We start from the raw sequence: 13604 nt of genomic DNA, 5'->3' as shown, positions 1-13604 counted from the left end.
GAGATGTAACTTACATAAAACTACGTTTTTTATTCGTCGGACGTACTTATATGCAAATATGTGTTCCGAAGTAAAATTTGCGTGTTAAATACACGTAGCAATGTAAATATAAAATAGGGAAAGGTGTGAATCGGAATTTAATCTGTTTAATTAGAGTGTAAACATAATCGGTTAGTCTAATGGTAGGTTGACTAATGTCTTGTTTATAAAATTAGGAAGGAGGAGCAAATTTCTATAATAAGAACCTTTTTTCTAATCCTTTTTCTTAGATAATAACACGCAATTAACTATGTTCTCTAATTAGTGTACACGTTGTCTATCTGTACACTGTGGAATATCTTGTTGTATCAAATTTTGTATAAAATCTTTAATTATGTTTCTATATATTATCCATCAAATTTTCAAACTCATGATCACTAAATGTTTTTTAATTGTATCCATTTATTTCATAAAATTAGTGTCTTCTTGTTACATGTATATATAATTTCAAATTAATTTTCGCTTTATCTTCAATTTTACTGACTTAAATTATACAGTGGTTTCACCTGTGTTGACTTACCGTGTATGAAATGTGCTCTTATCATAGATCCTCATCGATTACGTGTTTTTAATTAGTTTGTTGAACAGTTCACATTGAAAAATATCTTCGCTAATTTCCACTGCGTATAATTATATGAAGATTTTCCATTGATTATTCGACGATGAATGAAATAGTATTTTTTTATAAATTCATGATTTATAGTATGAAACATGCTTTTGTGTAATAATTGATCAAGGTAAAAAATAGATTTAATTAAACAGGAAAAGGAATGCAAACGTTACAGGTAGACAAAGATTACACAGAAGGAAAATTACGTTGTATACTTAGTGGAATTAAAGAATCGTTTATCGAAAACCACTTTCACCCAATGAAACTACTACCGCGATCATTTGTATGTACATAGCAAGTTGATCGTTTAAATATGGCGCTAATGATTGTGTGCGTCACGTTGATAAATAGAAAGGACGTTATGCTGTAATGTGACAGTAACAGCCTGTCTTCTAGGAACTATCTCATCTGAATCAAACGAGAGACAGAGACAGAGAGAGAGAGAAACCTCAACCTTCGTTGAACCTAATAAAACCATGCGACTTGCAAGTTACAGACCACGTCGTTCGTATCTTACAAATTTTCTTTTCCTTTCTTATCATTGAACTTTTAATTGCATTACTAGACTACTGTATTTGAAATACATAAATTCTCAAATTGGTTTCAACTATATAATCACAACAGTCGTATCTTTTTACAGTGCTAATTGAAATTTCAATATACTTTACGACACGAATAATATACGCATAAATGTTTTCTATGATAAAATAATTATATAAATATAGAAATATTTTGTACGGTCAAGAACTCCTGGCGAGCCAGTGTTTTCGATTCGCGTAAAAAGAATCGCCGCGATTTCATAACGCGGCCAGGGCTCTTTTCTCCTGCGATGCTCTCCCGTATCTCCTCCCATGTCGTCTCCTTTCTCCTGTTCGTCAGTAGGCCAGCGGACATTCCCGGCAACAGCTTTCCAACGCGTTCCCGACATGGCTTCCAATTTCTCGATGCAGCTGCCATCTCCGCGAGATCTATCGATCGGACTTGAACGCCACGGCCTTTTCTATGCGTACACGGGAGGAACGGCCCCGCGACCTCGCTTTCGCGAGACCCGCGAAATTTCCGTCGCGACTTCTGTACGCTGCTTATGTACGCGGTGTTCCGGAAGAAACGCTTCGAATTTTCTACTTTTCAACGATCGGAACGAATATCGAGAAATTTTAGTTTTATTAATCACCGAAGCCGAGCCTTTGCTGTCTTTGACTCGGTTCTCTTATTCCATCGTATAATAAATTTCTAAATTGGTAGTTCAAATTAAACATGATCAGATCGAAAATTAAAAATTACATTGAATAATTAAACATTGTTAAAGATTGTGTTCGGCGATTGACGATAAGTGCGTCAGTAATGTTCATTTCGATGTAAAGAACACGGTTATTACGATTTCAATTATTTATTTACCTCGTGTGTGGCATTCGACCAACGATCTTTCACTAAACAATTTAGTTCCGAGTAATTATATTGCCATCAGTGTGGCGATCTTTTTTCTTATTATTCACTGCCAGTGCTATATTTAAATTCATAATTAATTTCCCGGGCAACTTTCCTGCTCGTTTTTCTTCGGCCATTTACATACACGTTACAAATAATCTTTTACGTTATACTCGCCACGACGTGTGGTTATTATGTCATTTGCACCTGATTTTTCTATTAATGCATAGCAATTAACGTGGCGGTAATTTCACGAGGGACTGCCCATTTGTCGACGACTTAATACTTAGCTGGCGAACGTCACGTGTGACTACTTTCGTCCACGCTGGTTATAAACGACTGTGTGCATGAATCAGAACGCTTTTACTCGAATCGTCGCAAATCCGACTGCTGTTCACCGTTTATTTATGCAATTTTAAAGACCTTACCTGTACTTAATTAAAAGCAAAAGTTGCATATTTGTCTTCCTTTTTTTCGTTTCTTCCATAAAGCTTCGTTAACACTGGAACGAGGCACAGATACTTCGACTACGTGTATTGGCCAGTGTTTGGACTCCCATAATGTTTGCAGTACCGATGAAAGTTCAAAATATTTTATTACGAAACAAACAACATATTGACAAAAAGATTTTATAAATGTCTAAATACTCTTACGAGAAACTGTAGCTATAATAAGAATGTAATTATTTCAAAAAAATTACCATCCCCTTGTTGTGTGTAGAATACATTTGAAATATTGGAAAGAAAAATGCACTAAATTAATTCTAAACTAATAGAAAATAGAAATGTAAAATAAAGAATAGAGAGAACAAAAGAAAAATCGTCAAGTTTTTTATTTATTATAATTATAGGTTTGTAGGTCTTTTTGAAACGATACGCCATGCTAGATAATTAAATAACGGAGAACGAGATATTCTGCTGTCCTCTTCGGATTCATTAGCCTGTAACACTTCATGGACGCAAAAGCATTTGAAACTCAACTGTACTATTGCTGTATTACTATTACTGTATAATTGCACAATTATCGTGAGTGGCACTATTAAAAACAGTGAATAAATCGTCAAAGAATCATCTCATACAGATTTTCGACAGGTCATTCTTTATATAATATATGACTTTGAAACTTTTTATTATATCTCATTAGAATCAGGTTTTCACTGCTGCAGTAGTGAACTTTGTATGGTTAAACGATGACATAATAAATAGCTGAACGTGCATATTATTTTGTTTCCAATTCGTTACGCTGGCCGCGAAATAAAACTTGCAGAATTGATTATGAATGGTTGGGAAAGAGGAAAATTATTTACAGTCGGTGAGAGAAAGTTGCGGGTTCTGACAAACAGATGCTCGTATATGTATGTAAAATTTTCTTCCGTATTGAGAACCGCTTCGTTACAAACGGAACATGGATATTAATCATGCGAAATGCTGTTTAAAAGTAATTACGGAGAATATAAAACCAACGACTGCTAGAAACGATTAGCAAGTAAAAAGTATCATTGTGCATTTTTACGCGTTAAATTAACGAATAGCGTTGCTATTAGTGTTTATTAACAAACTCATACTCGATATGAGAAAAATGATGATTTTACAGAGGGGAAAAAATATTTTCGTTTATTTTGTACATTTATTCTACGATAAATTTCTACGTTTTAACATTATTTTAATAACGAAAGAATTATTTAATAGTAAATCTACGTAGCTATGAAAACAAAATTGTTCGGCGTGTTAATTTACCATAAATTTGCATAGTTTGAATCCGTAAGAGAAGAGTGAAGCAATTGCAAGCGAATTTTCTCCAGTCGCGTCCTCCGAATTCCTTAAATTGAAATTAACGAAAGAGAAAGATTCGATCGCGGCAGAACATTGTAATTCGTTTTCTTTCGTATCCCTGCTAACGAGAATACTAATCCGATCATTATGCAATGGTCACACGCACCGCTACCCTTAACTTAACTTTACTTCGTTTACAAAACACAACTTCTACATATTTAAGCGGAATTCTTGGCTGTGCAGTGCTATTCTTTACTTTAATTTATTCCTGAATTTCTGTGATCGACTTTGCATGTATAATATGCTTGAGAGACCGTTATTGGCGTCCATTTGACATGCTATAAAATGAGAACGAAATATCACGCGAGATTTAATGAAAAGATAGAAGAAATATACTTTGATAGAAATTATGGCGGATCTGAATCGCTGAATAAGTGATATTGACCCACATTCGCACGGAAAGGACCAGAAGCAAGATTCCTTGCGTTTAAAGGGGTTAAGACTTGTGCCTTGCTGTTATCTTGGCCGAATGAACTGATTAAAAAAGACCACGTCACAGTTGAGGAGTTTTTCGAAAAAAGAAAGTCTATAACTTATGGCGTATTCTTTAATCAAATAGTTGAATTATTAGAAAATATATATTCGTTTCGTAAATATAAAAAGAACAAGGTTCTTTAAATGCTATTATAGTCGTCGATCTAAACTTACCTAATACTAAACATCTATTAGCTTGTCCAAAAGGTTTCTTCTATTTTATAAGATGATAATAGATGAACAACAATTTCTGTTTTATATTATTTTATTAAATTTTATATTATTTTATATTTCTATTATTATGTTCGTGTATAATTCAAGAAACTAATACAAAACAAAGAAACATCGTGCGTCTATTATTTCCTTATAAAACGAAAGAAACTTTTCAGACAATCTAATAGAATTAAAACTTCCAAGGCAGTTTGCTCGATTCGTTTCGTCTTACGGATCCTTTTCCCAGAAAAATCTTCCATTTATCCTTCGCTTCGTTTCTTCGTTTCATGATCTTCCACGAGTCTATAGAGTACACGAGCTAGAGACCAAAATTATTAAAACTTACATTACTTACAATTAGAAAAGTATCCTTTATAAACATATAACATAAGTGATAAACGGGAGCTAAGTATCTTTAATACACATCTATAATCTTCAATGAAAGAAGAAAAATTTAGCGATGAGTAAAAACGAGCAGAAAATGCAGTAATACATTCCATGCTTCCATCACCGTACCTAAAGCGATTCAACGGTACATGTACGTAAGTGTACTCGGTTACAAACATCTGGTTGAAAGCCTCGTTTGAAATTCCCACTTTTCGCGAGATTATCATTCGCAGAGATCCAAACGCGTTACTCGCGCTCCCCCATTAGATTGTTCTCTCTTCAGGCTGGAAGACGGTGCGTGTAAAAGGGAATAAACTGTTTGAACCGGCACCGCGAGAGACCCGCGAGGGTATCGTCTGGTAGGGGAGCCGACTGGTCGAACGAGAGGGGGACAGGAACTTGCACCTGACTCGTACAAAGTTTTCTGCACTCAGTCAGTTCGCGGTTGGTCTCGATTCCGATCAGGGGCATCGGTTCCACACATTCACGATTCCATCGTTAGTCTGCCGGCTGGGAATACTTGGTCTCTATTCACTTTCGTTTCGTCCCATTAAGATTTCGTTCGGTCACGCGCGCAACCAGCACGCATCGTTTGACTTTCCAGTGGTTCCGTTTTGGTGCGGGGCAATCGTCGTAAGAATGGGACGATCGATCGACTTGATCGAACACGTCGACGCGACAGGCTATCGAAGTGTCTTTTGAGATTCGATCGCTTTGGAAATTTCTGATCGTTCGATGCCTGTCTCGTATCAGTGTACCAAAGGGAAGCTCAATTGGCGGTGAATCGAGTTGTTTCGCGGAACAAGTGTGTAAAAGTCATTCCCATTGTCAAGTAGGTATGTAAGAAACTTGTCAATAGATAGAACGTTGGGGACAACGAGCACGCTAAGTACCTATTAGCCATCGTCAATTCCTTCGATTGCGCCAACAGCCAAACGAAGGAACGCAGACAGAGAAGTAGAGAAGAGAAACAGGTAGCGGGGAGAGTCGACGATTTCTCAATTAACTTATGGCAGAGAGAAAGAGAGAGAGAGAGAGAGAGAGAGAGAGAGAGAGAGGAGAAGAAGGAAAGAGAGTCTATGGCCTGTATGGTACCTTTTAAGTTCGATAACGGTAAATACAGATCCGAGCTGGAAGTAGCGGACTCGCATTCGCGCGCGCGATCGCACGCCGCTACTCTTCTCATGATCTTCGCTTGAATTATCCTGCCGAAAGCATTTGCTCGGCCCGATCGTTCGATCATAAAGCCCCGTTCATTTGCTTAACGTCCTCTCACAACACGACAAATCGAATGGCGTTTTAGTTTAACGATAGAAAGTCGCTGTTGTAACGGGATATTTTTCGGGCTGACTGATTACGTTCAGAGACGATGTTGCGTGGAAGATCTCATCGGTCATGCTTGAAATATGCCAGTCTGCGAATCCTGATAATAGGAGATTTCACGAGGAAAATCGTCGGAAGGAGACTGGCGACAAATATGCCGATCAGAGCTACGCGAACTTTGCGTCGTTCGAGATGTTATGAAACTTTTATACGGCTTTCAATGAGGCAGTATAAAGGCTTGCAATGATATTAGACGTTCTTATCTAACGAATAAAACGAAGTTTACGAGTTCTATCGCTCTGTATTGCTCGATGATCTTATAATTTTTACATTCAATAATTACGACGATTTTTTTCTTCTTTCATAATTTCTTTCATGCGATAAGTTGACTCGAGGGAATTTACTCTTCTGGTTTAATTATGTCTCGTAATATACGAATTGAACTATGGTAAAGTTTAACTACGTAACTGGTTGAATATTTTTCATCTCTGTTCATTTGTTCAAAGGAAGGTTTTTCAAAGAAAGGTTGACCAATTTAAGTTGGAAGATTTATTTATTCCGTATTTTCGTATATATGATAATTATGTCTTTTCTTATTTCACACAATTTTATCAAATTTTACAAATGTTAGCCGTTGCTATTCCTTCATAAATTACGTAGATACCTATGCCGTGTTTTTAATTTATTCGACATTCACCGATATTGTATCGCTTTCATTTGATTTCCACTTAATTTCTCTTTAACTAACAATGAGTTTGCCAAGTGGAATTAATTTGATGCGAGGGAAATTTTTTTGTTATTCTTTAATTACTAGTACATTCAGATCAATTAAGAAAAGTTTTCAAAGATAAGCAGTCGACAATGTCTGTTCAAATTCTCCACGATATTAAACAATAGCTAATTTAAAGCACCGACATTTAATTAATAGCGAATAACGCTTTATTTAGCATTGTATTCCTTTATCTTCTTAAATATTACAGCCCTAATTTGTAAGAAGAAAGTTAGACGTATCCAGTTAAATGAAGCAATAAATTACTCTACTTTTATAGAGCAATAGAAAATCTCCCATAAAAATATCCGATATTTACGAATATTCCTTTTTCTAAATATTTTGCTCATCGAAGAATTTAGGTGCCTGAAAACATGGCAAATATGCGAGTGCAAGGTTATAAGGATAAGGGAGAAGGTGATAAAATTTCATATTCCAATCCATCTTATTCGTTTCTTTGACTTTGACTTCGCTAAAAGTTGCTATTTCTATTTGTCTTGGCTTCTTCCTGTCACTTAACTCGCCAAACCCGTTTGTTCATTTTCTTTACTGCTCCTGTACGCGCCGAGTGACGAACAATCGTAGAATAAGTGTAGTTTTATTTGAAATATTATCTCTTTTATCGTTGCACGCGCATTGCTTCCGATAATGTCGTTTAATTTTACTTATTCTCGGGTAGAAGATCATCTCGAATTATATAATCGTCGTGAAATTATTCTAACGTTTGCATAAGTTTCTCGAAATGCTAAGCTTTAGCCTCAATCTCGATGCATCTTCCAGTTCTGAACCAATAAACAAGTTCCGCCACTACACCGATGATTTATGACGCGAAGTAGCAAATTTCCAGCGACTTTATTATATAATAGCACTTCGTGGCCTTAAATTAGCCATAGATGACCGCAACAGTTTAAATTCTACTATAATTTTAGAATATTCAATCCTGTTTTATATTATATTCCCCGTGAAAGTATAATTTATCGAGGCCAGTGCAAATGCAACGTCGGACAAAATTTAGGAACTTTTCAAACTCTGAAAAAGCATTTCGCGTGTACAAATTTAATACAGTGATCTTCGTTCTTCCGCGACTTTTGCGCCAAGTAATAATCATGCCAAGTCATGCGTTACATAAATAATTTGTAAAATACATTCGAATATTCAGATGAATTTTGAATCATCTTTTAGAATAATTTTCTCGGTTTTGTTAAACGGTAAAAATCAAATATATATATTTATATAAAAATTGTATATGATATATATTATTGAAAAATTGTGATTAGAAATGTGTAGAATTCAGAAAATGTCGAATATTTTACATCGAGAGAGAGAAACGACCGTTTTCAATGAAAATGATGGAACACCGGTCGAGTATAAAACGATCGAATCTTCGCGGAGTTTTGTCGCGAAGATGCAAGAAGAAGCGGCACATAGACAGTCTTCCCCTCTGTGTCCCTTTCTATCCATTTTGTTTCCCTTTCTCCACACTCCCGACACACTCCCCTCTGCCTCTTTCTCTCTCTTCCCCTCTCTCTTTGGCGACCATAAAACGCGCGTCCACTTTTACGCGGCTTTTACGGTACTTAGTCGCGGCTCGTTCTCCACGCAAGAGGAAGCTTCTCCGAGGTCCATTCCTGAACGTGTTCGAGTGCAGGAAACGTACACCACGGTATCCAGGAGCGGCGGTGCTTGCCAATGACGGCTGCTGATTCGAGGAAAATGCCGGTGTTGATCGGCGCGGAAGAGGAAGACGGGATACGGAGCACCGGTTGCTGAAGCGAGTCCACGGAAAAGTCGCTTGGATTTTTGTATCGAGGTCGCGCGCACCCTGTCAGCGAAAGAATCATCGCCGCGATTATTTGGATTATTCGGATAGCAAGTGTCCATTCTAACTGGAATACTAATCGCCCCGCGAGTGTACGAGAAAATTGCGTTCGCAGATTCAGTGACACTTTGAAAGCACTTGGTTCGATGGAAAGTCTCAACCAGTTGCAATTGAAGATTCGATAACATTTTGACGAGCGGTGTCAATGACCTGGAATTGAAGATTCGACGACACTTTGAAGATACTTGCACCAATTACACACGTGTAAATCGTTAAACAACCAGTTTCTTGTGTATATTTTCATACGTTCAAAAAGAAAATCGGCGAGTTTCTTTTGTTAAACTATCGTTATTTAGTCTGACGAGAGAACTGCCAATAAGGTGGAATTGAAGAAACTTTGGAAACATTTGAATCGACAAGAAAGCTCAAATAGTTGGCTTGACCAATGACATACGTATAACCGAATCGACGAGACTAGTTTCATATACCTGCGAAGAGAAATTGATCAATTTTTTTTTTAATTTCAAGACACAGCCACTTCGTCAAAATGTTAGAGAACGCAATCAGATGGCCAGGTAACGCGGGTTCGCGATTGGTGAAGGCTAGAAGCAGTCCAAATGTATCGAAGGCACCCCTATCGGTTCCTAGGAAGCAAGCAGTGCCCGATCAGAACAGATCGACTTGTACGAGCAAACCTTCCCGAGTTATAAAAACCGCAGCACCTCCTAGAACGACTGCCAAGATCGTCTCTAACGACCATGCCAGTGCTCGAACGACTTTTTCCGCTGAATCGAAGACACGCGCTTCCTGTCCAAGCAAGTCTCGTCGATCGACACCAGACGGTCGGACGGAGGCAACGAAATGTTCATCAACGACCGCGAGAAACGAGAAGAGGCAAGTGACGAGATCCATTAGCTCCTCGTCATCCTGTACGATCCTGGAGGATCGAACGCTTCTGAAAAAAGGGTTGTCCTATGCTCCAACTAAATTGCCGAAGAAACCGGAAGCTCTGAGGAAGAAGGCCGCTCTCGATCGTTCGGTTAGTTTAGGCTGCGTTTCGGTGGATATTCGCGGCGGCTCCGAGGAATCTTTCAGAATGAGCAGTTCCTTTAGTTCCGAATCGAATAGGCAGATGATGGAGAAAGCGAGGAAGCAGGAAATTCCAAGAAGAAAATCAATCAACAGATCTACCAGTTTGTGGAACGTGCAGGCTATTTCGAAGAACGATGTTCCGACCAGAAAAATGTTCGGAGTTTCGTCGAGGCCCAGCAAAATCCCTCTTCTGGCGCATCGGAACACGCGCGTGGGTCGATCTCTGGCCGATCTATCGCAGGTAGATCGAGCCGTGGAGCCGACAATGCAGCCGGTGCATTTCGACGACGTCGACCTCGATCGCTCGATGGACGAACGTATCTACGAAAATTGTCGCGAAGCGTTCAACTGCACGCCGATGCAGAAGCCAGCTCGAACGTACACCAGCAATTTGGAAGAACGCGTGGCGCGACTGATGGCAGAGCTGGACGACGATGTCGATGACGATGAACAGGCCCGAGCGACGATGGTCGCGTCTACCGACTGCGTGGACGCTGCTCCTCCTCGTAGAACCAATTCCGTCTACGAGGTACGGGAGATCGATGTTAAGCGAAGCAACGAGTCGAGTGGAAAGCTTATTCAATCTGAGCAATACACTGCCACGGTGATAAGGATCGAAGGGAGTTCAGAGAGGAGGGACGAATCGATGAAAAAGGTAGAAGGTAACGAGAAGAATAATTTGCAGGAGACCAGGAACACGATGAACGCGGTTAAAGGGCTGAGAAGTCGGGAGCACGAGAAGATCGATCGACAGGATGTCATCGAGGAGTCGAAGAAGAAGAAGGAGACGTCGAATATTCAGGAGTTGAGGAAGAACTGGGAGAAGCAAACGGTCAATGGATTGATCATCAAAGATGAGAAGAAGATGGATTTTGCACCTGCTCTAGTTTGCAATACAGAACCACCGAAGGCCGCTTGTCAGAGGAACAACGAGACGAGACAGGAAGCGAAGAGCAAGCAATCGGTGGGCAAAAGAGCGAAGGAGATCGAGCATCTGGTGAATTTTTTCAATTGCAAGAACGCAGAAGCTACGAAAGAGGTGAAAGATCCGTGGATCAAGGCTCGAGCCACGCCAGACACGACGACGATCGAGCCGATGACCACGTTGAAGAAAAATGTCGATGTTAAGAGCATGCACGACTATAATGGCTACACATCTGATGGCAATTGTTCGGAAGACAGTGGTCACATGAGCAACGAGAACGAGGTTGAGTGGAAGGATGGCGTGGTGCAAGGTGAAACTCGAGATTTTGGGAAAGAGCAGTTTTTCGAGCAAAACGAGGTTCGCGGAATCGGTGTGTACGATGGTACGTCGATCGTGAGCAGGTTGGAGCCGGAAAAGAAGCCGACGATGGTCGTTCGAAGCAGCGTATCGACTTCGAGCGGTGCCAGCAGCATCGACAGCTGTAAGGGGGAGAATACGAAAGTCACGGTGCACACTGGTAAAGACCAGTGGAAAGCTTGCAGATCCTACAACGATGGACGACAGGTCCGTCGCGTAATTATTGGCCTTCTAAACCCATTAGATACCTAGTGAGAACGATCGCTAATTTGATCGAGCATCGATAAGAATTCAGCTAGCGAGAAGTCTCCACTAACGTAAAGCATACGCACTAATACGAAGTGTATCCAGACGATTATTCGTCAATGAATTTGAAATCTTTCTTTAGTTTCAGCTTCGGATAGTTAGCTGCAAATTTATTGCCCGCTAGTAATATTCAGATTTCATTTATTTCTTATTTCCTATCGGTTTAGAAAATTTATCTCTTTCTGCAGTATTTTTACATTTCTACGAAACTCTAGTACGATTTATCTTTAAAAAGCACACGTTCGTAAAGTTTACTGTTTTACTGGGATTTTTATTTTTAGGATACGATATTGCGTTATTTTTTTTTTTTTTTTTTGTAATTATTAGGTATGTTATATCGCGAGAAATAAACATTTTGTCAGTCGTTTAAAATATGAAAGTCTGTGTTCTATGATTAATAACATTAATAATGTTTTTACGAAATATCGATCATTACTAATGCATTAAATATTAATTAATAACGTTCCGCAATATATATGTGACAGTTAGGAGGTCAATTCATTAATCAAATACCGCGGAAAAACTCGAGCAATCCATCATTTCTTCTAATCTCATGATACAATTAAATCGTATTTTTGTCGCTACCAATCGATCAACTTTCCTGATAGAAAGTGCACTTGCAACTTTCAAGCCGAACTGCTCTCCTACAAGGAGAACGGCTTGAAAATGATTTATGTTAAGCGCTGTGAGAATGTTTACAAACAGTCAGCAAGATAATATTTGAGATAATAAACGTTGATTGTAAGAGTCTAAATGGGTACAATTACGCTTGCTTGAAGCACTGACTACAGCCGCTACAGTAGAATGAGACCAGAAAAGTTTGTCGTATTCTTGACGCTGAAAAATGTTCTAGCAAACTCTTAGGGACAAATTCTTATTCGTTCGAATTTTTACTTCTTACGATTATATTTCGTTACTGTAACTATTTATAAAACATTTTGAGATGTAGCAATTGAAAAAGCAATGAAATATTGGTGGCTGGAAAATTAAAAAGGAGAAGGGAATTAAAGGAAAGATATAGTAAATTATATTAGCTTTTATTTTGTTCTCTTTCGTAAATTCTGAATATTACAACAATCGAAAAATTGCGGACGAAAGAATGTACGAAGAAATATTCGAATAAATAAAGTAATCGAACAATTACCAAGAAAGTAGAGACTAGGCTTAGAGCAATAGATTTTTCCATATATCAACATGGCATTTTATTGTTTAATTACGTCTGAGAGAGAGAGTACATTTTACCATAATGTACTTCACGCGGTATGTAATCGTGAAAATCGTGTCAGGGATATCCTCGTTCCTTTTTCTATTCTATTCTTTTTCTCGTGAGTTCTAGTACATAAGTACATACCAACTGCATCAGCGCAATTTTAATGAATTCTAATGAAATGCGGTGTTTCACTCGTACATTTTGCAAATTTCTACCTCCGATCAAATTGTTCGTTTATTATCGCGAACCTTAATATTTGCATGAATCAAATATTCATGTTTGTTATTTGCATAGCTTTTTACTGTTCAAAATTTACTTAGTTTACAAGAATAAAAAAAAAAAAAAAGAAGGAAAGGAGAAGATAGAAATGTGGGAAGAAATGATTTTTTAAAAATATTTCGGTAGAATTATGTTAATTGCGAAGGGATTCCAATTACAAATTACACCGCAGTGAAAAATATTGAATGCTTGTTAATCTCTCGGTTTCCTTTTGATAGATATTTTTCAGATCAGGTACTCTGGAGCGACTGGAGGCTCAGAGAGACGAGAAGCTAACTGGACACATTATTCTTCTTCAGGCAAGATGCAGGGGTTATCTGGCACGTCGTAAACTCAACACTTTGAAAGTATGTCATGACATCTTGAGTTTGTAAAAGTGCACCTTCACTTGTCAGACCGTACAGTAGTTTTCACTCGTCCCAAGAAATTTCAAAGTGGCTTCTTTATGTATTTCCGTAATGCCTTAACGAATCAACTTTTTCCCCCTTGTTTAACTGATTGGTTTCTTTCAATACGAAGAGTTTTGTTTACTTCGGTTAGA

The 13604-nt window shown here is 38.3% G+C and overlaps 1 protein-coding gene across 3 annotated transcripts in view; it reads left to right on the top strand.

The window, feature by feature from the left end:
• The window catches only part of LOC139993288 (unconventional myosin-XVIIIa), a 64975-nt gene that overhangs the window by 41909 nt on the left and 9462 nt on the right, over positions 1 to 13604 (top strand). The window contains exons 1-3 of one of the 3 annotated variants that reach the window (XM_072014871.1): positions 5425 to 5819; positions 8724 to 11475; positions 13282 to 13410. In XM_072014871.1, the coding sequence (XP_071870972.1) occupies positions 9442 to 11475; positions 13282 to 13410 (2163 nt within the window). In that variant the 5' untranslated portion in view covers positions 5425 to 5819; positions 8724 to 9441. Of the gene's footprint in view, positions 1 to 5424; positions 5820 to 8656; positions 11476 to 13281; positions 13411 to 13604 lie in introns of those variants that run through there. The other 2 variants (XM_072014870.1, XM_072014873.1) reach the window with 2 other exon arrangements.

Source organism: Bombus fervidus, chromosome 12 (genome assembly GCF_041682495.2).
Source record: "Bombus fervidus isolate BK054 chromosome 12, iyBomFerv1, whole genome shotgun sequence".
In the NCBI taxonomy this organism is placed as follows: Eukaryota; Metazoa; Arthropoda; class Insecta; order Hymenoptera; family Apidae; genus Bombus; species Bombus fervidus.
This window is presented reverse-complemented; position numbering and strand designations above follow the sequence as displayed.